This window comes from Salvelinus namaycush, chromosome 4 (genome assembly GCF_016432855.1).
Source record: "Salvelinus namaycush isolate Seneca chromosome 4, SaNama_1.0, whole genome shotgun sequence".
Classification (NCBI taxonomy): domain Eukaryota; kingdom Metazoa; phylum Chordata; class Actinopteri; order Salmoniformes; family Salmonidae; genus Salvelinus; species Salvelinus namaycush.
In genome coordinates, this window is record NC_052310.1 from 40,647,522 (window position 1) to 40,667,867 (window position 20,346).

Below are 20,346 nucleotides of genomic sequence, written 5' to 3' on the forward strand. Positions count from 1 at the left end.
TGAGAGAGACAGACAGAGAAGTCAGTCATACAATACACAGTTCATCGTGTAGCTATCAGTATTTGTGAGTCTAGCCTTTTCGGATACGTGAGTTACTATCATCTAGAACCTTTCCTAGCAGTTTGTATATGCTCTACTGTACCTATGTGTATTAGCAGCATTGGGTCCCTCGCTGAGAGGCATGTCCAGGCTAACAGGACTGTTACTGTTCCTCTCGCTGCTCTCATAGCCACTCTCCATCCTCTGGATGAGCCTGGGGGGCTGCTGCTCCATGTTATGGCCCCTGGTTGTTGGCAGGGTCCAGGAGGAGGCCATATTACCAAAGGGCCCCTGTCCTTGTCCAGTGACTGACCCTGTGGGGCCCTCGGCTGGGGCCCCACTGTCTTCAGGCAGAGTGGCCCCTAGGGGACTATACCCAGCCTGTCTACGTCTTTCCCTACTGAAGATACTGTCTATATTGAGGGCCTCTCTCCGGGGCCTCCAGGCCGGTCTGTATCGTCCCCCGGAGGAGCTGGACTTGGACTCACTGCTGGTGCTGTCGGCCTCCCAGTCTCTGGCCTTGGTGGTGGCCCCTGACTCGGCCCCTAGACCCCCAAGGGCCCCGGAGCCCGAGGAGGAGGCGGAGAGGGGGCGACTGTGGATGATGTTGCTCATGGTCTCCTTGAAATCCCTCAGTCGACTGGAGGAGGAGGACTTGGGTGCGGTGCGAGGTGCTTGTTGCTCCTTCAGAGTCTCCCCTATAGAAGCCAGGGAGACAGGAGAGAGAAGAGGAGGGAGATGGAGGGATGGAGACAGAGAGAGAGAAGAGGAGTGAGACAGAGGGAGGGAGGGAGACAGATAGAGAGTGGGAGATAAATACATTAGTGGTGTGATGTCATGTGTTGATTGGGGAGGGGTGGAAAAAGCAAGAAAATAATAGGATGAAAGTGCAACGCGAGTGACAACGTTGGTGATAACGGCTAACTGGACAGCTAACTGGACAAGAGAAAAATGGTAAAGACACACAGATTACAGTATACTACAAGATACCCTACTCCTGTACCTGTACCTGATCTTCTTGTTAAATATGTAAAACCCAAATACTATGAACTACCTGCGAAAGACTAGAGGCACTGATTCTGATGAGCTCTAAGCTGCTAGATACAGTATAGTCTCCTGAGTCATCATGCTCTTCTGTCATAGATCACTTGTCCCCTGGCTCTGCCGTGTGATTGGTCCCTAGTCTCTTGGCTCTGCCGTGTGATTGGTTCCTTCGTACCCTCGCTGTGGTAACCTGCCGACGAGGCTTCGTCAGTCTTAGAGCCCCGGCTCCTCTCCTCAAGTCGCCTCGGACGACTAGAGCTCCGCTTCCTGTCACTGGCCCCGCCCTTCCTGTCCACTGTTCCGCCTTTCCTCAGAGAGTGGCACTGCACTGGCCCACTGTCCGTCACTTGGCCTTAGGGAGGAGATTTTTTTATGACCGTTTACATGGTTACGACATGCGAGAAATGATGACACATAATCCATGATGAACATGATTGGGTAATGGCTGTGGCTTTAATCCTCTGTACAGTACATACAAATCTGTATTGAGTATGTTTGGGTGAGCATTACATGCTTAAACTTAAGTAGTTGCACGTGTGCATACATGCAAGGTAAAAGCATGAATTAGTACACAGTTTAGTCTGTGTATATAAGAGGAGGCTGGTGGGAAGAGCTATAGGGCTCATTGTAATGGCTGGATTGGATTCAATGGAACGTGGTTTCCATGTGTTTGATACCATTCCAATCTACCACTCCAGTCTTTACAATGAGCCCATCCTCCTACAGCTCCTCCCACCAGCCTCCTCTGGTGCATAGGCCGGGGAGTATACTCTGTGTGTGTGTGTGTGTCAGCATGTGTGTATGCGTGCAAGCATGTGCCTGCGTGCATGTATGCGACTGTGTGTGTCTGTGCATACTTGTGTGTTTGAGTGAGCTTCAGACCATATTTATGTTTGAGTGTGCATATATATCTACCCTGTCTGTGTGTGTGCATATATATCTACCCTGTCTGTGTGTGTGCATATATATCTACCCTGTCTGTGTGTGTGTGCATATATATCTCCCCTGTCTGTGTGTGTGCATATATATCTCCCCTGTCTGTGTGTGTGCATATATATCTCCCCTGTCTGTGTGTGTGCATATATATCTCCCCTGTCTGTGTGTGTGCATATATATCTACCCTGTCTGTGTGTGTGCATATATATCTACCCTGTCTGTGTGTGTGTGCATATATATCTACCCTGTCTGTGTGTGTGCATATATATCTCCCCTGTCTGTGTGTGTGCATATATATCTACCCTGTCTGTGTGTGTGCATATATATCTACCCTGTCTGTGTGTGTGCATATATATCTACCCTGTCTGTGTGTGTGCATATATATCTACCCTGTCTGTGTGTGTGTGCATATATATCTACCCTGTCTGTGTGTGTGCATATATATCTACCCTGTCTGTGTGTGTGCATATATATCTACCCTGTCTGTGTGTGTGCATATATATCCACCCTGTGTGTGTGTGTGCATGCTATTCCTGAACTCCTCCTCCTACTACCTGTGGTCTCCAGGCTGCTGCGGGAGGCTGAGTCGTTGTCTGGGTTACAGATGACGGTTCCCTGGGAATCGGAGGAGAAGTAGCTGGCCATGGACTCATGGTGGGAGTGGGAGTGCTTGTAGGAGTAACTGTCTGTCGACGAGTCGGTGCGCGTGTCACTGGAGATGGACGGCTCGCGGCCTGTAGACAACAGTGGAACAGACACAGACAGCCATCAGAGATAACAACGAGGACACACGAGCCAGGACTTAATCAGAACAGTACAGAGAGCAGGAAACAACCGCTTCAAGAAGGAGAAACAAGTGGTGTATAAATTGCATTTGTTTTACTTTAACTACTAGTTCCATTTGAAAGAAGAAGGAAGCAAATACTATTTGAACACAGGTGTGGTAATGCAACAGCCATTCTGTGCGTGTAGCAAGTGATCTCGTGTGACGCGAGGCGTCTCGTACCCGAGTCCTCACTGTCGTAGTATGACCTGTTGAAGTGGTGCAGGTCCAGGCGGGAGGGCAGGTCCTGCACTGACACGGGCGTCCCCCGGGGGTCAGCGTAGAGCAGTAGCAGGGGCTGGTAGTGGCCCTTGATGCACCGAGACACCACGTCCTTCCACTTGGGCCCGATCTGCCCGGGAAGAGAATAAACTATGTCACGACTTTCCAGGGAACTCAAAACAAGTGGTTAGACCTGAGCATTCAGGCCCATCCCTGAAGTGAAACCTCAAACTGTTCGGAAAGAGTAGAAAAGACAGACACCCAGAAAAGTAGACACAGAGCGAAGCGAGTGAGCTCCCAAAAGAATGAGTGTTAGTCAAGTCCACAGTTACAGTACAAGTACAATAGCTACTGCTAACATTAACTGACTCTTTAAGCGCCAGAGGGGCCATTTTCCAACCCCTCTTACCCCAACCTGGTTTTCCCGAATGCACAACGAACGCTCTGCCCTCGCTCAGCACAGGAATCTGTGACAGGAAGTTCCGATAGCGCTATCGTATCAGCAAAGTGTGTGTGTGTGTGTGTGTGTGTGTGCGTATTAGCGTATGTGTGTGTGTGTTTGAAAGCGCAAATGTGTGCGTGGGTCTACAGAGGTGGCCGCTGTGCTCTAGCTCTCTATTGGCCACGCCCTCCTGTCCAGCTGGCCAGATAAACAATAGAGGGATATCCTTGTTTTCAGGCCACTTTTGTCCAAACCCTCACTGGCTCACGTGCTGGCTTTACAGAGAGAGAGAGAGAGAGAGAGAGAGAGAGAGAGAGAGAGAGAGAGAGAGAGAGAGGAGAGAGAGGAGAGAGAGGAGAGAGAGGAGAGAGAGAGAGAGAGAGAGAGAGAGAGAGAGAGAGAGAGAGAGAGAGAGAGAGAGAGAGAGAGAGAGAGAGAGAGAGAGAGAGAGAAAAGCTGCTTTGTATGCAACTGTCCAGGAGTGAACGTACAGCAAAGACATTTATGAGACTAAAGCCATGATAGGAAAGAGGGGAGAGAGGAAATAAGCGAGACAGGAGAGAGAGAGAGAGAAATGAAAGGGGAGAAAAGGGAGAGACGAAAAGGATAGAGGAGTGGGAAGAGGGGAGACATTTTTTTAAAGAAAGGGGATGGACGGATGGAGAAAGAGCCATACCACTGGGGGAGGGAGGGACTAGGTAGAGAGATAGAGAGGAAAAGAGAGAGACGGGAGAAAGGATAGGTGCGAGCCAGAGCAGTGAGAGAAGGCCCGGTGCCCACAGAGCTGTGTGTCATTTCCTTCCCGGAGAGGGGGCGAGAGACACACACCAGAGTTGGGCCAGCAGGCCAGGCATGTGGAACTAACCAACTAACGCCTCTGCTCAATGCTCCCACACCTCGTCACACAGAGAGGGGGACCTGACCTGGAACTAAAGGAGAAGCCAATCAGAACTCGCACCCATGACTGGCCATAACACTGCCGCAGTGTGAACCACCAATCAGAGTTCATCCAGATGACCTCGTGTGACAGGCTTTGGGGTCCTCAGCAACTCTGCAGACCTCTCATTGTCCATGATAAGGACTGTGGCAGGTCACATGTGTCTCTCCATGAATTTTTGTACATACATGTTGATTGTTGTTTTTGATGTAAATTTTGTCTGGCGCAAATATCCCCAGTAGGATAATAAAGTAAAGTAAACTATTCCTATGACAACTATCCCTCCTTGGGCTGTGATGGCAACGCAGCCTGTGTCATCGATTAAAAATGGAGCAAAAACAACCCCAGCTCGCCAGTGAGTCAACGAGCGGGTGAGTAATGTAAACTAATGGCGCTGGGGTGAAATTAGCGACAAACAGAGAGAGAGAGAGGGCTTGGAATAGAGCCGACGGGCCAAGCTTCTGTTTAGCAATGAAAGAAAACATCAGGTATTTCGTTGTTAAAAGATGAATATCCTCTCCCTCTTGACACAGCAACGGGAGTGAGAGACGGAGACAAAGACAATAAGCTGTAAAGTGGAGGACTCTCATCGGAGAGGATTCCAAAAACACTTGTATGGCTCATGTTCTCCTCACAGTAACATCACCCAAGTGAGGAGCAATGTATAGCCAAACATAGCCTGTACGATATTCAACTACAAAACACCGTAGGAAGAATAAAACACAGCAACTACACAGTAAAAACAAATGGTTAATGTTGATGGTTAGGATTAGGGGTAAAGGAATCCCATCCTACATTAGTGAATAAGGGCAACTTCTCCAACCATTCACCCGGATGGATTTATTTATTTCGATTTTTTTTTACCTCTTTGACATGTGCGTCGTCAAAGTACATCCACTTGCGTATCTTGGTCTGGAAGAAGAAGGTGGAGTAGTGCTTGCCGTAGTAACACACCATGCCCACCAGGTAGAGCTCTGCCTGCTTGGCCTTATCGTCTGTTACTCTGTAGAAGAGCTGAGGGGGACAGGGGAGAGGACTCATGGGGCATAGGGAAACGAAAAATACACTGTCCTGCAATACTGTATATCTAAATCATACCCCCCCCCCCCCCCCCCACATGGTCAGGTCAAGTGGTCAGGAAGAAATCTGGACTTTACAGTAAGTAATCCATCATTCATTTAACCTGTCACATATTTCCACGAATCGAGGCCCAGGGTGCCCAAACAGACATCGGGAATCATAACACAAGTCGCAGAAGTACCACTTCAGAAACGCTCCAGAGGTTCTCAAAGGGTAAACAGCAGGTAAACACCATGAAAAATTCATTAGCGAGGGAGATGGCGCCTGACTGTGTGTGTTGTGTCAGAGTATAGAGACATCAGACTGCTTTCTATCCACTCTGGTGTCGGTGGCTAGAAACACTACAGCACACACAACCCAGTATGGCATAACTTAGTGGCATCTTCTGAAGAAAACTGTAAGAGTGAGTGTGTGTCTCCGTGTGTGTGCGCGTCTTACATCCCCCAGGCGCAGGCAAGTGCCCAGGCTGTGGATGACGTCCTCTGCCAGGTCTGAGTGGTCAGAGTCCCACACCAGACCTATGGTGATGATCTCTGGCGAGTTCATAAGTACCCGACGAATACGCAGCTTCTCCCCACAGTTACTCTGAGGTAGGGAGAGAGAGAGAGAGAGAGAGAAAGCGAGAGAGGGAGGGAGAGAGGGAGAGAGAGAGAGAGAGAGAGAGAGCGAGAGAGGGAGGGAGAGAGAGCGAGCGAGCGGGAAGAAGAGAGCGTGTGAAGAGGAGGGGGGAGGGGAAGGTAGGGGGCAAGAGATGGAGTGGGAGAGACAGAAGGGGGAAGTGAAAGAGGGGGACAAAAAGGAGACGTAAATTGAGCGTAATAAATCAAAAATATAAACCCAAAATCCACCCCCCCAAAACAAACTCTAACAAAGTCTACCATGACTCATTACGTTCTGAGTTGACAGTGATCTTCATCCATTTAGCTATTTCAGTGTTGACTACGGTTCAATTCAGGGCACCCCTCATAGGGAGCCGTGTCTGAAAAGGTCAGCTGGCTGTAGGCCAATGACAACCCCCAATTCAAGTGTCACTTCTATGCCCATCACAGAGAGACAGCCTTCCTTTGGATATAAACTCTACCCACACACTGGGCCCAGCAGCATGTGGGGTTCCTTCATAGAAGGTTACCACAGGACTCCTTTTACAGAGCTGATTTGGGCCAGAGCGGTACAGTGTGTGCGTTTTTTGTTTGTTTGTTTGTTTGTATGTGTGTGTTTGCGAGGGAGAAGGACGCATGTCACCACATGCACCTGCCATCTTGACCTCCTTTGCCGGAGAGGGGCAAAATTCCCTCCTCTTTTGTGCGTTTCCCAGAAGTGAGGCTGGAAACAAGCGGGCGGCAGGCCCCTTGAAGGGCAACGATTGTGCACGCGCCAAATTTGACATAAACAGAGGGGACTTTCTCACAGCACAGGCGAGCACTGGGGTTTCTCACACACAGACCGGCGGGAGAAGCATCAAAGTCAGCCTCTACATTTCTGAAAAATGCCTGTAATTGTACAATACCGGGGCAGCTCGTTGTGATTATGTAGACTCTGGAGTTTACCTTTAGAATGACTAGAGGCTTTAACGTTCGATAAGATAAAGCTGGGAGGGAGTATCCGAATTATAAGAGTCATGTTTGACTGGGAGATTTCACATATGGTTTAAATGTTAAAACGCTAATACTTTGAGCTGCTCATGTTGATCCACCCTGGTCCTTTCAGTTCAGTTTCTAGCCCAGAGCTATTACAGTCGAACCACTGAGGACTCCGTGGTGAGTTTGGCTGACCTCAGAATGGTGTTTACTGCCCATGTGACGCCATGAAGTCCCTCTGAACCAGTCCGCCCACACTCAACACAAGCCTCGGAGTTAAATTGTGTGTGTGTGTGTGCGCATACGCAAGCGTGAGAGTCATAATATATATCTTGACTAAAGAATCCCACAAGACATGAATATTTAACTTTTTTCCCCCATCATAAGTAAGAATATTTCTGGTGGGAGTGTAATATCTATTGTGGCTGTAATATAGTGTAATATAGTGGCTATCACAGTTGTCATACGGTCCATGGTGTGGAACAAGCTTTCCCCTAACAGTATGACAGCGGAGTCCCTGTTCATCTTCCAAAAAACTTCAGAAACTCTACCTCTTCAAAGAGTATCTTAAATAAACCCCACGACACCCCCACGCAAAAATACTTTTTACCCGCACTTGTCTTGTCCTACTAGTACTGACTTTGTTGATAACTACTTTATTGTAGGGAAAATGTACTTACTACGACTGTGATATCTGGTTGTCCCACCCAAGCTATCTTAAGATGACTGCACTAATTGTAAGTCTCTCTGGATAAGAACACCGGCTAAATGACAAAAAATGTAAATGTACATTTATGGTAAGGTGTGGTAAAGTGTGCTTGTATACTAACTCACCGGACAGTTGCGCAGGTCTTCCATAGTGCTGGCGTTGCGGAGCAGCTCTCCAAACATGTCTGGTGTGGGCTTGTCTCTACACTCCAGCATCCTCACCGCCTGGTTACTGTAACACGGGGAATACACAGAACACACACAACTCAGACATCGACAGTGTGAGACAACACACAACTCAGACATCGACAGTGTGAGACAACACACAACTCAGACATCTACAGTGTGAGACAACACACAACTCAGACATCTACAGTGTGAGACAACACACAACTCAGACATCTACAGTGTGAGACAACACACAACTCAGACATCTACAGTGTGAGACAACACACAACTCAGACATCTACAGTGTGAGACAACACACAACTCAGACATCGACAGTGTGAGACAACACACAACTCAGACATCTACAGTGTGAGACAACACACAACTCAGACATCTACAGTGTGAGACAACACACAATTCAGACGTCGACAGTGTGAGACAACACACAACTCAGACATCTACAGTGTGAGACAACACACAACTCAGACATCTACAGTGTGAGACAACACACAACTCAGACATCTACAGTGTGAGACAACACACAACTCAGACATCTAGTCCTTGCAACACCAGAGTTGTTGGTATGATCTGCGGGCCACATATATTGTAGGGGAGAGTGGGGTAAGTTGAGCCAAAGGGTTAGTTGAGCCACCCTTGTTTCTAGGAAACCATACACAAAATGAATCATGTGACCAAATATGTAGGAAGATGTCATCATTTCATGTGAAGGAAAAAAACACATGGAAAAAAGTGTCAAGAATGTTAGGCCCCCCCCCCCCCAAAAAAAAAAAAGTCAAATTAATGCATTGTGTTATATCTAAACCAAAGTAGAGTTTTAATATTGTTTTATACATCAGTTGGGGTCTCTATAAGCTACAATATGCGGTCCTAAACATAGCACGGAAAGTGCATCCTTGTAGCTGTGTGAGCGAATATAGTCTAAATGTTTGCCTTGGGGTAAGTTGAGCGAATGGCCATGGGTTAAGTTGAGCCAATGGCCGCCATACCACGTACAAATGATGATTACATATTTTTGCAATGCGCCTTGAACTCAAGATAGTGCATTTTTATTGTTACAGAGCAGACATCATCATGTATACAAACGTAAAACAAGCAGGGGTCTACCCCCCTTGAGGTTCTTGAGAGAGCAGCCAAGGAAGTGACAGAAGGGAAGAAGTCCATTCAAGCAGCAGCAAGGGATGAAAAAATGGACTGAATGACACTGAAGAGGTACAGTGCATTCTGGAAGTATTCAGACCCCTTGACTTTTTCCACATGTTGTTACGTTACAGCCTTATTCTAAAAAAAATGTTTTATTTATTTTTTATTCTCATCAATCTACACACAATACCCCATAATGACAAAGCAAAAACAGTTTTATAGAAATTCTTGCAAATGTGAAAAACTAAAAGAAAACGGAAATATCACATCTACATAAGTATTCAGACCCTTTACTCAGTACTTTGTTGAAGCACCATTGGCAGCGATTACAGCCTCGAGTCTTCTTGGGTATGACGCTACAAGCTTTTCACACCTGTATTTGGAGAGTTTCTCCCATTCATCTTTGCAGATCCTCTCAAGCTCTGTCAGGTTGGATGGGGAGCGTCGCTGCACAGCTATTTTCAGGTCTCTCCAGAGATGTTCGGTCAGGTTCAAGTCCGGGCTCTGGTTGGGCCTCTCAAGGACATTCAGAGACTTGTCCTAAAGTCACTCCTGCTTAGGGTCATTGTCCTGTTGGAAGGTGAACCTTCACCCCAGTCTGAGGTCCTGAGCTCTCTGGAGCAGGTTTTCATCAAGGAACTCTCTGTACTTTGCTCTTTCCCTCGTCCCTGATGAAGACAGCTTGTCTGTCGAAACTTTGGATATCAGGTTATTAAATTATTGCATCTGAGCTCCTAAAGTGTGCGGCTCTCCTTTAATTTTTAAAGAGTTCAATCAGACCAGAGAATATTGTTTCTCAGAGAGTCCTTTAGGTGCCTTTTGGAAAACTCCAAGCAGGATGTCATGTTCCTTTTACTGAGGAGTGGCTTCCATTTGATCACTCTACCATAAAGGCCTGATGGGTGGAGTGCTGCAGAGACGGTTGTCCTTCTGGAATGTTCTCCCATCTCCACAGAGGAACTCTGGAGCTCTGTCAGAGTGACCATCGAGTTCTTGTTCACCTCCCTGACCAAGGCCCTTCTCCCCCGACAGCTCTAGGAAGAGTCCTGGTGGTTCCAAACTTCTTCCATTTAAGAATGATGGAGGCCACTGTGTTCTTGGGGACCTTCAATGCCACAGACATTTTTTGGTACCCTTCCCCAGATCTGTGCCTTGACACAATCCTGTCTCGGCGCTCTATGGACAATTCCTTCAACCTTATGGCTTGGTTCTTGCTCTGACATGCACTGTCAACTGTGGGACCTTATATAGACAGGTGTGTGCCTTTCCGAATCATGTCCAATCAATTGAATTTACCACAGGTGGACTCCAATCAAGTTGTAGAAACATCTCAAGGATGATGAATGGAAACAGGATGCACCTGAGTTTAGTTTTGAGTCTCATAGCAAAGGGTTTGAATACTTATGTAAATAAGGTATCTTTTTTATATACAGTATTTATATTTTATTAGCAAAATGTATAAAAAATTATTTTCACTTTGTCATTATGGGGTATTGTGTGTAGATTGATGAGGATTTTTATTTATTTAATCAATTTCAGAATAAGTCTGTAACGTAACAAAATGTGGAAAAAGTGAGGGGTTCTGAATACTTTCCAAATGCACTGAACATTGACAACAACAAAAATTACGAACGAGAACCTGTGCGAAAGAGAGGCTATGATATTAAAGCAGAGGCACACAATGTCTTATCTTATGACATGGAGTCTGAGCTTGCTAAACATATCCAGAATTTTGAGGCCCAGTGTCATGGGCTTAGTAGCCTCAAATGCATGAATTGGCACATCGAAACAACATCCCTGTCCCATACAACTGGTTGAGAAATGGAAGGGTAAGTGACATTGAACAGAGAGATCGACATGTATATCTGAATGTAGGCATACATTTCAGATATACAATATACCACACCTCCCAGTCCATGAATTAAACTATGACCTACCAGCACCACCAACCCCTGTCACAGGACACTATCACCCACTTACCCCAAGGTGGCTCAAATATAGATATATTTTGTTAGACAAAACACTATATTTCCCTTGACGTAGTGATGCTGAATGTAAAAAATGGCTCACTCCCCCCTACAGACTGTGTTAAATGTAAGTCTCTTTCAGATAAAAACATCCTTCTAAAATAGAGAGCACTACAGCTACAGCCTTAACACTGGTGCTACTGATCATGTGACTGCAGTGCCTTAGACCAGTCCTTTGTCTACAAGGTGACTCTTTGTTCCGTTCCCATTCTCTCCAGGTCTCTCTGGAGCTCTGTCCACCTATAGAGGTGCGTGCCTCAAAGACACTCCAGGGTTATACCTTAACTCTGTGCTCTGGTGCAGGAGAGAGGCCTGTTATTGGCATATAAACCGTTGTCAGGATACAACATACTCCTCTGAGGGTTAGGGGGGGAGTGGGTGCGTGTGTCTGTGTGTGTGTGTGAGCGCGCGTGTGGGTGTGTGTGGGTGTGTCTCTAACAGAGAGAGAGGGGCTGGTGTTGGGGATGTTGGGCTCATATCAGGGCCAAACAGCGTTGAGGAATTAGAGAGAGCCCACACAGTACACCTAACAGACTAATCACATGGAATATTATTGTGGACATTTCATCACTTTTGCATAAGAAGTTGGCTCATAACATAACAAGCACTCTGGGCTGACTGGCTGGCTGCTGCAGCAGAAGAAGAGACTGAGATGGTGCCGGGCTCTCCTGAGGGCTTCGCTGCAGACATCGCCACAGCTGGAGACGCAGGCAGGCAGCCCCTGGCTCACTACAGCTAGTCCGCAGCCTAACGGAGGGAATGCAGGTGATTCATCCCTCCTTCCTCCTCCCACAGCCCAGAGAGGTTTGGTGGACAGCTCATAAGCTATTACCCGTTCCTAGGCGACCTGATATCTAACCTAGCGGGTTACTTCTCTTTAGAGGAGGAGAGAGAAAGCACGTTCGGTCACCATGGTGTCTCTAGGCCCGAGAGAGCGTAGATTTTTTTGTTGCTCTGCTCCGTGGAAAAGAGACCGGAAAAGCTTTTCATTCTATCATCTGTTTGTGGTGAATGGAGCAAAATTAAATTGGAGAGCATTGCCCATCAATTTTCACTTTTGTATAAAATGTGCGCCTATGTATGGTGTTAGTCAACTAATCAGAACTGGTCAGAAGGAACCCCCTCAGAACTAGTCTGAACCAGTCAGAACATTAGTTAGATCTAGGCAGAACCAGTCAGATCTAGGCAGAACCAGTCAGAACATTAGTCAGATCTAGTCTGAACCAGTCAGAACATTAGTCAGATCTAGGCAGAACCAGTCAGCTCAATGCTGTGTTCCCAAGTCAAAGGATTACTCACCAGAGGGATGTGGTAGAGATGTAGTGCACCATTTGAATGAATGGCAGTGGGTCAGAGGAGGCCCCACAGCTGCTGCACACACACTGCAAACATACAAAGAGTTACACGACTAAGATAAGCACAGCTGGCTTGACTTCAGTTAATGACATAGAAATGGATGGGGGGGGGGTGGGGGGTCAATTCTGAGATGAAAAGAAAACGGATTGACTGATCATCTAAATAAGTTACTGAGGCTTGTGTTTGTACCGAGGCTTGTGTTTGTACTGAGGCTTGTGTTTGTGCTGACCTGTTCGAAAAGCGTCATGGCAAACTTCTGGTGTGGGATGCAGTGCTTGGCTGTGCAGATGTCCTCTTTGGTCTCGTCTGAGATGTGGAAATGAATCCGCATTAGGATGTTCTCCTGTGGGGGCAACAGTTAGAGACAGTAATGTTAACTTTATTCCTGTTTGTGTTTGTGTGTGTAAGCAAGTGTGTATGCGCTTTCCCACATGTGTTTTTAACTGAATCACATTACTACGTCATGACAAAACCAACACACAAAGAAAAAATCCTCTTGAGAAAATATTGAGAAAACTTATTTTGCTTAAAGGAATAATCCACTTAAAAACTAAAATTTGTCCACTGTTGATTCAGTCTCAAAATGTTTGCACGTCTTGTCTTCAAGACATAGGACTTTCAAAATGCAAATTGTAACTTGCCACATCATCATGATGACGCATCTACAATTAGCAAGCTACAATGAGATTTTTGAAAGTCCCACATCTTGAAAACGTGATCACTGACACGGAAAACATTTTGGGACTGCATCAACAGTGGACTAATAAACAAAAATATAGTTTTTGAGTGGATTACTGTTTTAAATTCAGTCAAGCGGCAAGGTGCTGCACTACAAAACACACAGAGGCTCTGGTTGGCCATCCTGAGCTCATTTACTGGGTGATTTATCACTCTAACTGCAGGCGGGAGGCCTCTGAGCGGTGGGAGTTCTGTAGCACTGCAGAGAGAGGGTCACCACGGGGAGGTTCCAATGTACACTTAGCATCTGCCTCAGCCCACCATCCCGCCGCCTCCGGAATGCAGCCGCAGCCAAATACCCAGAATAATACTAATAAAAAAACAACCCAAGTTGCAGTTTCCCTATGTTCTCGCTTGTCAGCAGAACATAAAGAGAAGTGGAGAGAGAGAGGTAGAGAGGAGAGAATAGGCCCAGAGAGGGTACAGGGTATGGAACAATCCTCTGGCTGGCTGCCTAGCTGCGTTGCTTATAAAATGAGCCAGTCAGGGGGGAGAAATGGCTAAGTTTGTTTCTTTGTGGTAGTGTGGTAGAGGCTGGGTGGACTGCTTAATGTCAGTGGGATCAGGGTAAAGGCCTTGTAGCGAGCTCTGCATTGCAACTTCCCAGAGACAAAAAACACTTCCCACACTTTTCCTTTGTTCTCCCAGAGTAAATAGTGTCCCCAGCCATTGTTTTCTAAATGTTATGGCACTGCAAAAGTCTGATTTTTAACATGGAACATTTTGTTATGAGATCACTTTTAGCTGATCTCCTAGCTCTGTTCTGTTTGCTAAGCATGTAGGTGTGTTAGAAGAGAGAAAGCAGGAGTGGAAGAACGAAGGGTAATGGACGTGGGGAAGTGAGGGATGAGGCAAGTCATGGAGGAATAAGTGAGTTGAGAGAGTAATAGTGAGGGGGTAAAGTAGGAAGAAGTGGAGGAGCGAGGGAGGGTTGTCTCTTACGAAGCATTCTGCAGCGTCGTCCATGATGCCCAGCTGGAAGCGCTGTTCGTCCTGGAAGGTCTTGGCCAGGGCGCTGCGGAGCGCGTCAGATGGCAGGACCTTCTCACTGCTGAACTGGAACTGAGCAAAGATACTCTAGAAACAACAAGAGACACAGTAACACAGCAGGGTCAATAAAAGTGTAACACTCTCTGGAATAACAGGAATGGACTCGACAGAAATGATTAACGGATTGCACAAAGAAATGATACATTCACAGGGTTCACATATTTTGACCGCAACTGGAAGGTGGTCAATATCCTTTATATCAAGTTAACACTAATTTCACCTCTTCACTGTTGACGCCGAGACTGGTGTTTGCGGGTACTATTTAATGAAGCTGCCAGTTGAGGACTTGTGAGGCGTCTGTTTCTCAAACTAGACACTCTAATGTACTTGTCATTTTGCTCAGTTGTGCACCGGGGCCTCTTACTCCTCTTTCTATTCTGGTTAGAGCCAGTTTGCACTGTTCTGTGAAGGGAGTAGTACACAGCGTTGTAAGAGATCTTCAGTTTCTTGGCAATTTCTCGCACGGAATAGCCTTCATTTCTCAGAACAAGAATAGACCGACGAGTTTCAGAAGAAAGGTCTTTGTTTCTGGCCATTTTGAGCCTGTAATCGAACCCACAAAGGCTGATGCTCAACTAGTTTAAAGAATGCCAGTTTTATTGCTTCTTTAATCAGACAACAGTTTTCAGCTGTACTAACATAATTGCAAAAGGGGTTTTTAATGATCAATTAGCCTTTTAAAATGATACATTTTGATTAACTAACACAACGTGCCATTGGAACACAGGAGTGATGGTTGCTGATAATGGGGCTATGTAGATATTCCATAGAAAATCTATTCCATTAAAAATCCATTGAAAATCTGCCGTTTCCAGCTACAATAGTCATTTACAACATTAACAATGTCTACACCAGTGGTTCTTAACCTTGTTGGAGGTACTGAACCCCACCAGTTTCATATGCGCATTCACCGAACCCTTCTTAATTGGAAAAATAAAATATGATTTTTTCAAATTCAAAACATAGGTATATATTTTACTGGTGCACAAAATGAACCGTGCATCAACATCAACACCGTGTGTTCAAAGAACAAAATCATCAAAACATGATTTTCACACAAAAACATAATAATGAATATTTACTGCAAATCAGTGTGACTTCTGCTGTTGCCTTTCAGAGATCAGTTCAGAAATGCGCGGCTTCACCTTGGCAAGTGCCACTCTCATGTCATTTTCGCAACAAAGTCTGTTCCTTTTCTTCGTTTTTATGTCCAGCATCCTCGAAAAGGATTGCTCACAAAGATATGTTGTAACAAACGGTATGAAAATCTCCAGAGCTTTCTTAGCAATAACAGGGTACGTTACCATTTGTTGACACCAAAACGTTGAAAGCGTTGTTGTTCTGAAGAGTTGCTGTTGAACCTGGCTCTGGATTTCATCGAGGTATTCATCATTGACATCTGTTGTCTCAACACTAAACGTGAACGGCTGTCTCACCCATGCTGGATATGACTCTCTTGTAGGGAAGTATCCGTCGAGACTTTGCAAGCTCATCTAAGTGCGTGGCAATTGCTTGCTTCAGTTCCGCGGGTACAGAAATGTCTCCGATTCCAGATACATCTTCGATCTTACTTACACAGTCGTCCAGCAGGGGAAAGTTTGCGAAGTTATCGTTCTCTGTTCGTCGTTTCCATAACGGTAGCTTTTTTTGAAAAGCCTTCAGGTTTTCCTCCGCTTCGATGATGTTGACTCCACCGCCCTGCATCTTTTGATTGAGATGATTGAGAGCTGCAAAGATATCAGCCATGTACGCTAAAATGAGAATGAACTCAGAATTTTTGAAGCAATCTGCATGACAATGTTGGTGCTCTTGCAAAAACAGGGCTAATTCCACACGCACGGCAAAAACATGATTCAGCACCTGTCCCCGGGATAACCACCGAACGTTAGAATGGTACAGAAGTACCTCGAATTCAGAGCCCATTTCTTTACACAGCTCACTGAAGATGCGGTGCCTCAGAGCACTAGTTCGCACATAGTTCACGCATTCCACTACAATTTTTAATACTTCTGCCAGTTTTGGAGGCAAGGTTTTTGTTGCCAACGCATGCCTGTGCAGAATACAATGCGTAACAATGATGTGTGGTGCATCGGCTTTCACTAGCGCACCAAAACCAGACTTTCTTCCCAGCATGACTGGAGCTCCGTCCGAACAAACTGCAGAAACCATATCCCACGAAAGATTGTTGTCTTTGAAGAAGTCATCCACAAGTTTCTTCACATCGGCTGCCTTAGTTGTTGTTGTAAGAGGCTTACAAAATAAAAAATCTTCCTTTATCACGTCGTCTTTCACATAGCGCACGAATACAGCAAGCTGGCCTAGATTGGAAACGTCTGTGGTCTCGTCGAGTTGAAGGCTGAATTTTGCCTCTTTTCCCAGGATGATATTCGCCATCTTCAACACAGCTGGTTTTATGAGTGTTTCACCAATGGTGTGTGGTTTGCCCTGCTTTGCGATCAGGTAAGCAACTTCGTACGATGCTGTGAGGATCGGTTTGTTGATGGGTACAAAGCCGAGAACAGGCAGAGTAGCCTTTTCATCGAATCTGGCTCTCTTCACCTTGAATTCAGCGAGCGTTGTGTTCTTGTATTTTCCATCTCCATGCAGCTTAAGGAAGTGTTCTCTTAGTTTTGCCGGTGCTAGACTAGAATTGCTCAACTTGGCATTGCAAATCATGCAGTTAGGACGCTGACTCCCATCACGTTCCGTTATACATGTGAATCCATATTGTACATATTCGTCCGACCACTTTCTTTTTTTGCTCGACATAGTAAGTATGAAGGGATTAAAATATTAAGAAAGAAATCACAAGACGTACCATCACGACAGTCACAAGTCGACTACTGAGCGCACCAAATTCCCTGCAGCACAGATAGGCCAAGCGATGTAGCGTGATCACCTGCAGCCAATGATGGCCAAGCGGGGCGTGTCATCACGAATCATATGAGTCGGATGTGTGTCTTGACCTCCGCCGAACCCCTGAGACTGACTCACCGAACCCCTGGGGTTCGATCGAACCCAGGTTAAGAACCACTGGTCTACACTGTATTTCTGATCAATTTGATGTTATTTTAATGGACAAAAATGTTGCTTTTCTTTCAAAAACAAGGACATTTCTAAGTGACCCCAAACTTTTCAACGGTAGTGTATACAGTTGAAATCAGAAGTTTACATACACCTTAGCCAAATACATTTAAGTTTTTCACAATTCCTGACATTTAATCCAGAAAAAATTCCCTGTATTGGGTCAGTTAATATCACCACTTTATTTTAAGAATGTGAAATGTCAGAATAATAGTAGAGAGAATTATTTATTTCAGATTTTATTTCTTTCATCACATTCCCATTGGGTCAGAAGTTTACATACACTCAATTAGTATTTGGTAGCATTGCCTTTAAATTGTTTAACTTGGGTCAAACGTTTTGGGTAGCCTTCCACAAGCTTCCCACAATATGTTTGGTGAATATTGGCCCATTCCTCCTGACAGAGCTGGTGTAACTGAGTCAGGTTTGTAGGCCTCCTTGCTCACACATGCTTTTTCAGTTCTGCCCACACATTTTCTATTGGATTGAGGTCAGGGCTTTGTGATGGCCACTCCAGTACCTTGACTTTGTTGTCCTTAAGCCATTTTGCCACAACTTTGGAAGTATGCTTGGGGTCATTGTCCATTTGGAAGACCCATTTGCGACCAAGCTTTAACTTCCTGACTGATGTTTTGAGACGTTGCTTCAATATTTTCCATCCTCATGATGCCATCTATTTTGTGAAGTGCACCAGTCCCTCCTGCAGCAAAGCACCCCCACAACATGATGTTGCCACCCCTGTGCTTCACGGTTGGGATGGTGTGCTTCACGGTTGGGATGGTGTTCTTCGGCTTGCAAGCCTCCCCCTTTTCCCTCCAAACATAACAATGGTCATTATGGCCAAACAGTTCTATTTTGTTTCATCAGACCAGAGGACATTTCTCCAAAAAGTACGATCTTTGTCCCCATGTGCAGTTGCAAACCGTAGACTGGCTTTTTTATGGCGGTTTTGGAGCAGTGGCTTCTTCCTTTCTGAGCGGCCTTTCAGGTTATGTTGATATAGGACTCGTTTTACTGTGGATATAGATACTTTTGTACCTGTTTCCTCCAGCATCTTCACAAGGTCCTTTGCTGTTGTTCTGGGATTGATTTGCACTTTTCGCACCAAACTACGTCCATCTCTAGGAGACAGAACGCGTCTCCTTCCTGAGCGGTATGACGGCTGCGTGGTCCCATGGGGTTTAGATGTCCTAACCGACTTGCCAAAACTATAGTTTGTTATTAACAAGACATTTGTGGAGTGGTTGAAAAACGAGTTTTAATGACTCCAACCTAAGTGTATGTAAACTTCTGACTTCAACTGTATATATACACACACACACACACACACACACACACACACATTTTGGGTATAATGTCTATATTTATGTTGCATTTGAAAAAGAGACCTAGGTCTCAATATGTCTTCCCTGTTTTTTAAATCATATATTTCCATTTTCTCAGACAAAAACACCCTGAACAAGGTGAGTGTTTATTGGGCAAGCGGACACAAACCCACATAAAGGCACACAAACATGCGCACCCACAAACACAAACGCGCGCATGCGCACACACGCACGCACGCACACACACACACACACACACAAACACACACACCTGCCGCTGCACCTCAACTTATCTTGCGTAAGGAAGAGAGAGAGAGAGAGGGAGAAGAGGTGGGTGAGGTGAGCTGAGGGAGAGAGAGAGAGAACAGGAGAGGCAGAAAAGGAGGTGGGGAGAGGATAAATGATCATAGCCTTATAATTCTGCTCAAATTAAATACCTGGCCGAAATGCCCTGTAATCGACCCTTCAAATGAGCCCTGGTGAATTCTGATAAGGCTGAGACATCAAGGGAGAGAGGGAGAGAAAGAGAGGAGGGAGAAAGACCATGGGCAGGAAGGGAGGGAGAGATGAAGATGGAGGCAAGGGGAAAGAGAAGGGAGAGAATGAAAGAGCAGAGAGAGGGAGAGAGATGGAGTGCAAGAGTGAAAGAGAGAGAGCAAGTGCAGAGGGAGAAACAGAAGTACACTTAGGCCTACATTTCTGACCATGACTCTGAGGTAGACACTGGTGTGAAATCAAATAACCTGTCACAGTCAAAAGGACCAGACCTAGTCAGTTGGTAGCTAAAAGGATGGCCTCGTTAAACCCACGGGGCTCTTTCGCTCTCCAAGTCCTGCCAGCTGGCCAGATCCAGCTGCTCTTAGCCGTGCCTGCCACGCAAACCGTGTGTGAAACAGAGGAATCAGACATGCCTTCAAATATCACCATCGAACCCCAGATCCATCGAACCCCGCAGATCATCAAACCACTCAGTTTCACAAGAGCCCATTTAAATCTACATTTGGGGGTGAAAATCGCACACGGCTGAGTGTGTGGAGTGCCATCCTACAGCCACTCAAAAGGCATTTCCGCACCCTCGACTGTCTCCTCTGGTACGTATGAGCGTGTGAAACTTGCCTCTTCATTAAGATGGAATCAATGACTCAAACCAGGAAAAACAAACCTGCTGGCCCACAGGAAAAGTCTTGTGGTGTAATGAAAGTAAGCTTAATGGCAAAGCTAGTCTGGTTCTGCCAGCCAGGCAAAGAGACAGACAATCAGAAATGGATTTGGAATGAATAACAGAGTCAGTTACAGAGTAAGACTAAAGTTAGAGAGACCACAGACAGACAGACAGACAGACAGACAGACAGACAGACAGACAGACAGACAGACAGACAGACAGACAGACAGACAGACAGACAGACAGACAGACAGACAGACAGACAGACAGACAGACAGACAGAGACAGACAGACAGACACACAGAGACAGACAGATGGTCGCGGTGAGACATATAGAGATGGTCATTGGTCACTAGGGGTGGCCCGGTTTTGCTATTTGAACGATCATTACGATGACTGCAGTCATTTGGCAAATATCACAGAGAGAGAGTTGGGGGGGGAGCTGGCTAAAGCCAATGATCTACATT

General features: G+C 45.9%; 1 protein-coding gene across 1 annotated transcript in view; it reads right to left on the reverse strand.

Annotated features, from left to right (window-relative positions):
* Positions 1-20,346, reverse strand: part of LOC120046533 (inactive ubiquitin carboxyl-terminal hydrolase 54-like) — a 61,207-nt gene that overhangs the window by 15,222 nt on the left and 25,639 nt on the right. The window contains exons 3-12 of the mRNA XM_038991851.1: positions 14,201-14,335; positions 12,750-12,863; positions 12,464-12,546; positions 7,935-8,040; positions 5,962-6,108; positions 5,308-5,457; positions 3,026-3,194; positions 2,574-2,753; positions 1,259-1,435; positions 143-737 (exon numbers count right to left, since the gene is read on the reverse strand). Coding sequence (XP_038847779.1) covers positions 143-737; positions 1,259-1,435; positions 2,574-2,753; positions 3,026-3,194; positions 5,308-5,457; positions 5,962-6,108; positions 7,935-8,040; positions 12,464-12,546; positions 12,750-12,863; positions 14,201-14,335 — 1,856 coding nt within the window. The remainder of the gene's footprint in view (positions 1-142; positions 738-1,258; positions 1,436-2,573; positions 2,754-3,025; positions 3,195-5,307; positions 5,458-5,961; positions 6,109-7,934; positions 8,041-12,463; positions 12,547-12,749; positions 12,864-14,200; positions 14,336-20,346) is intronic.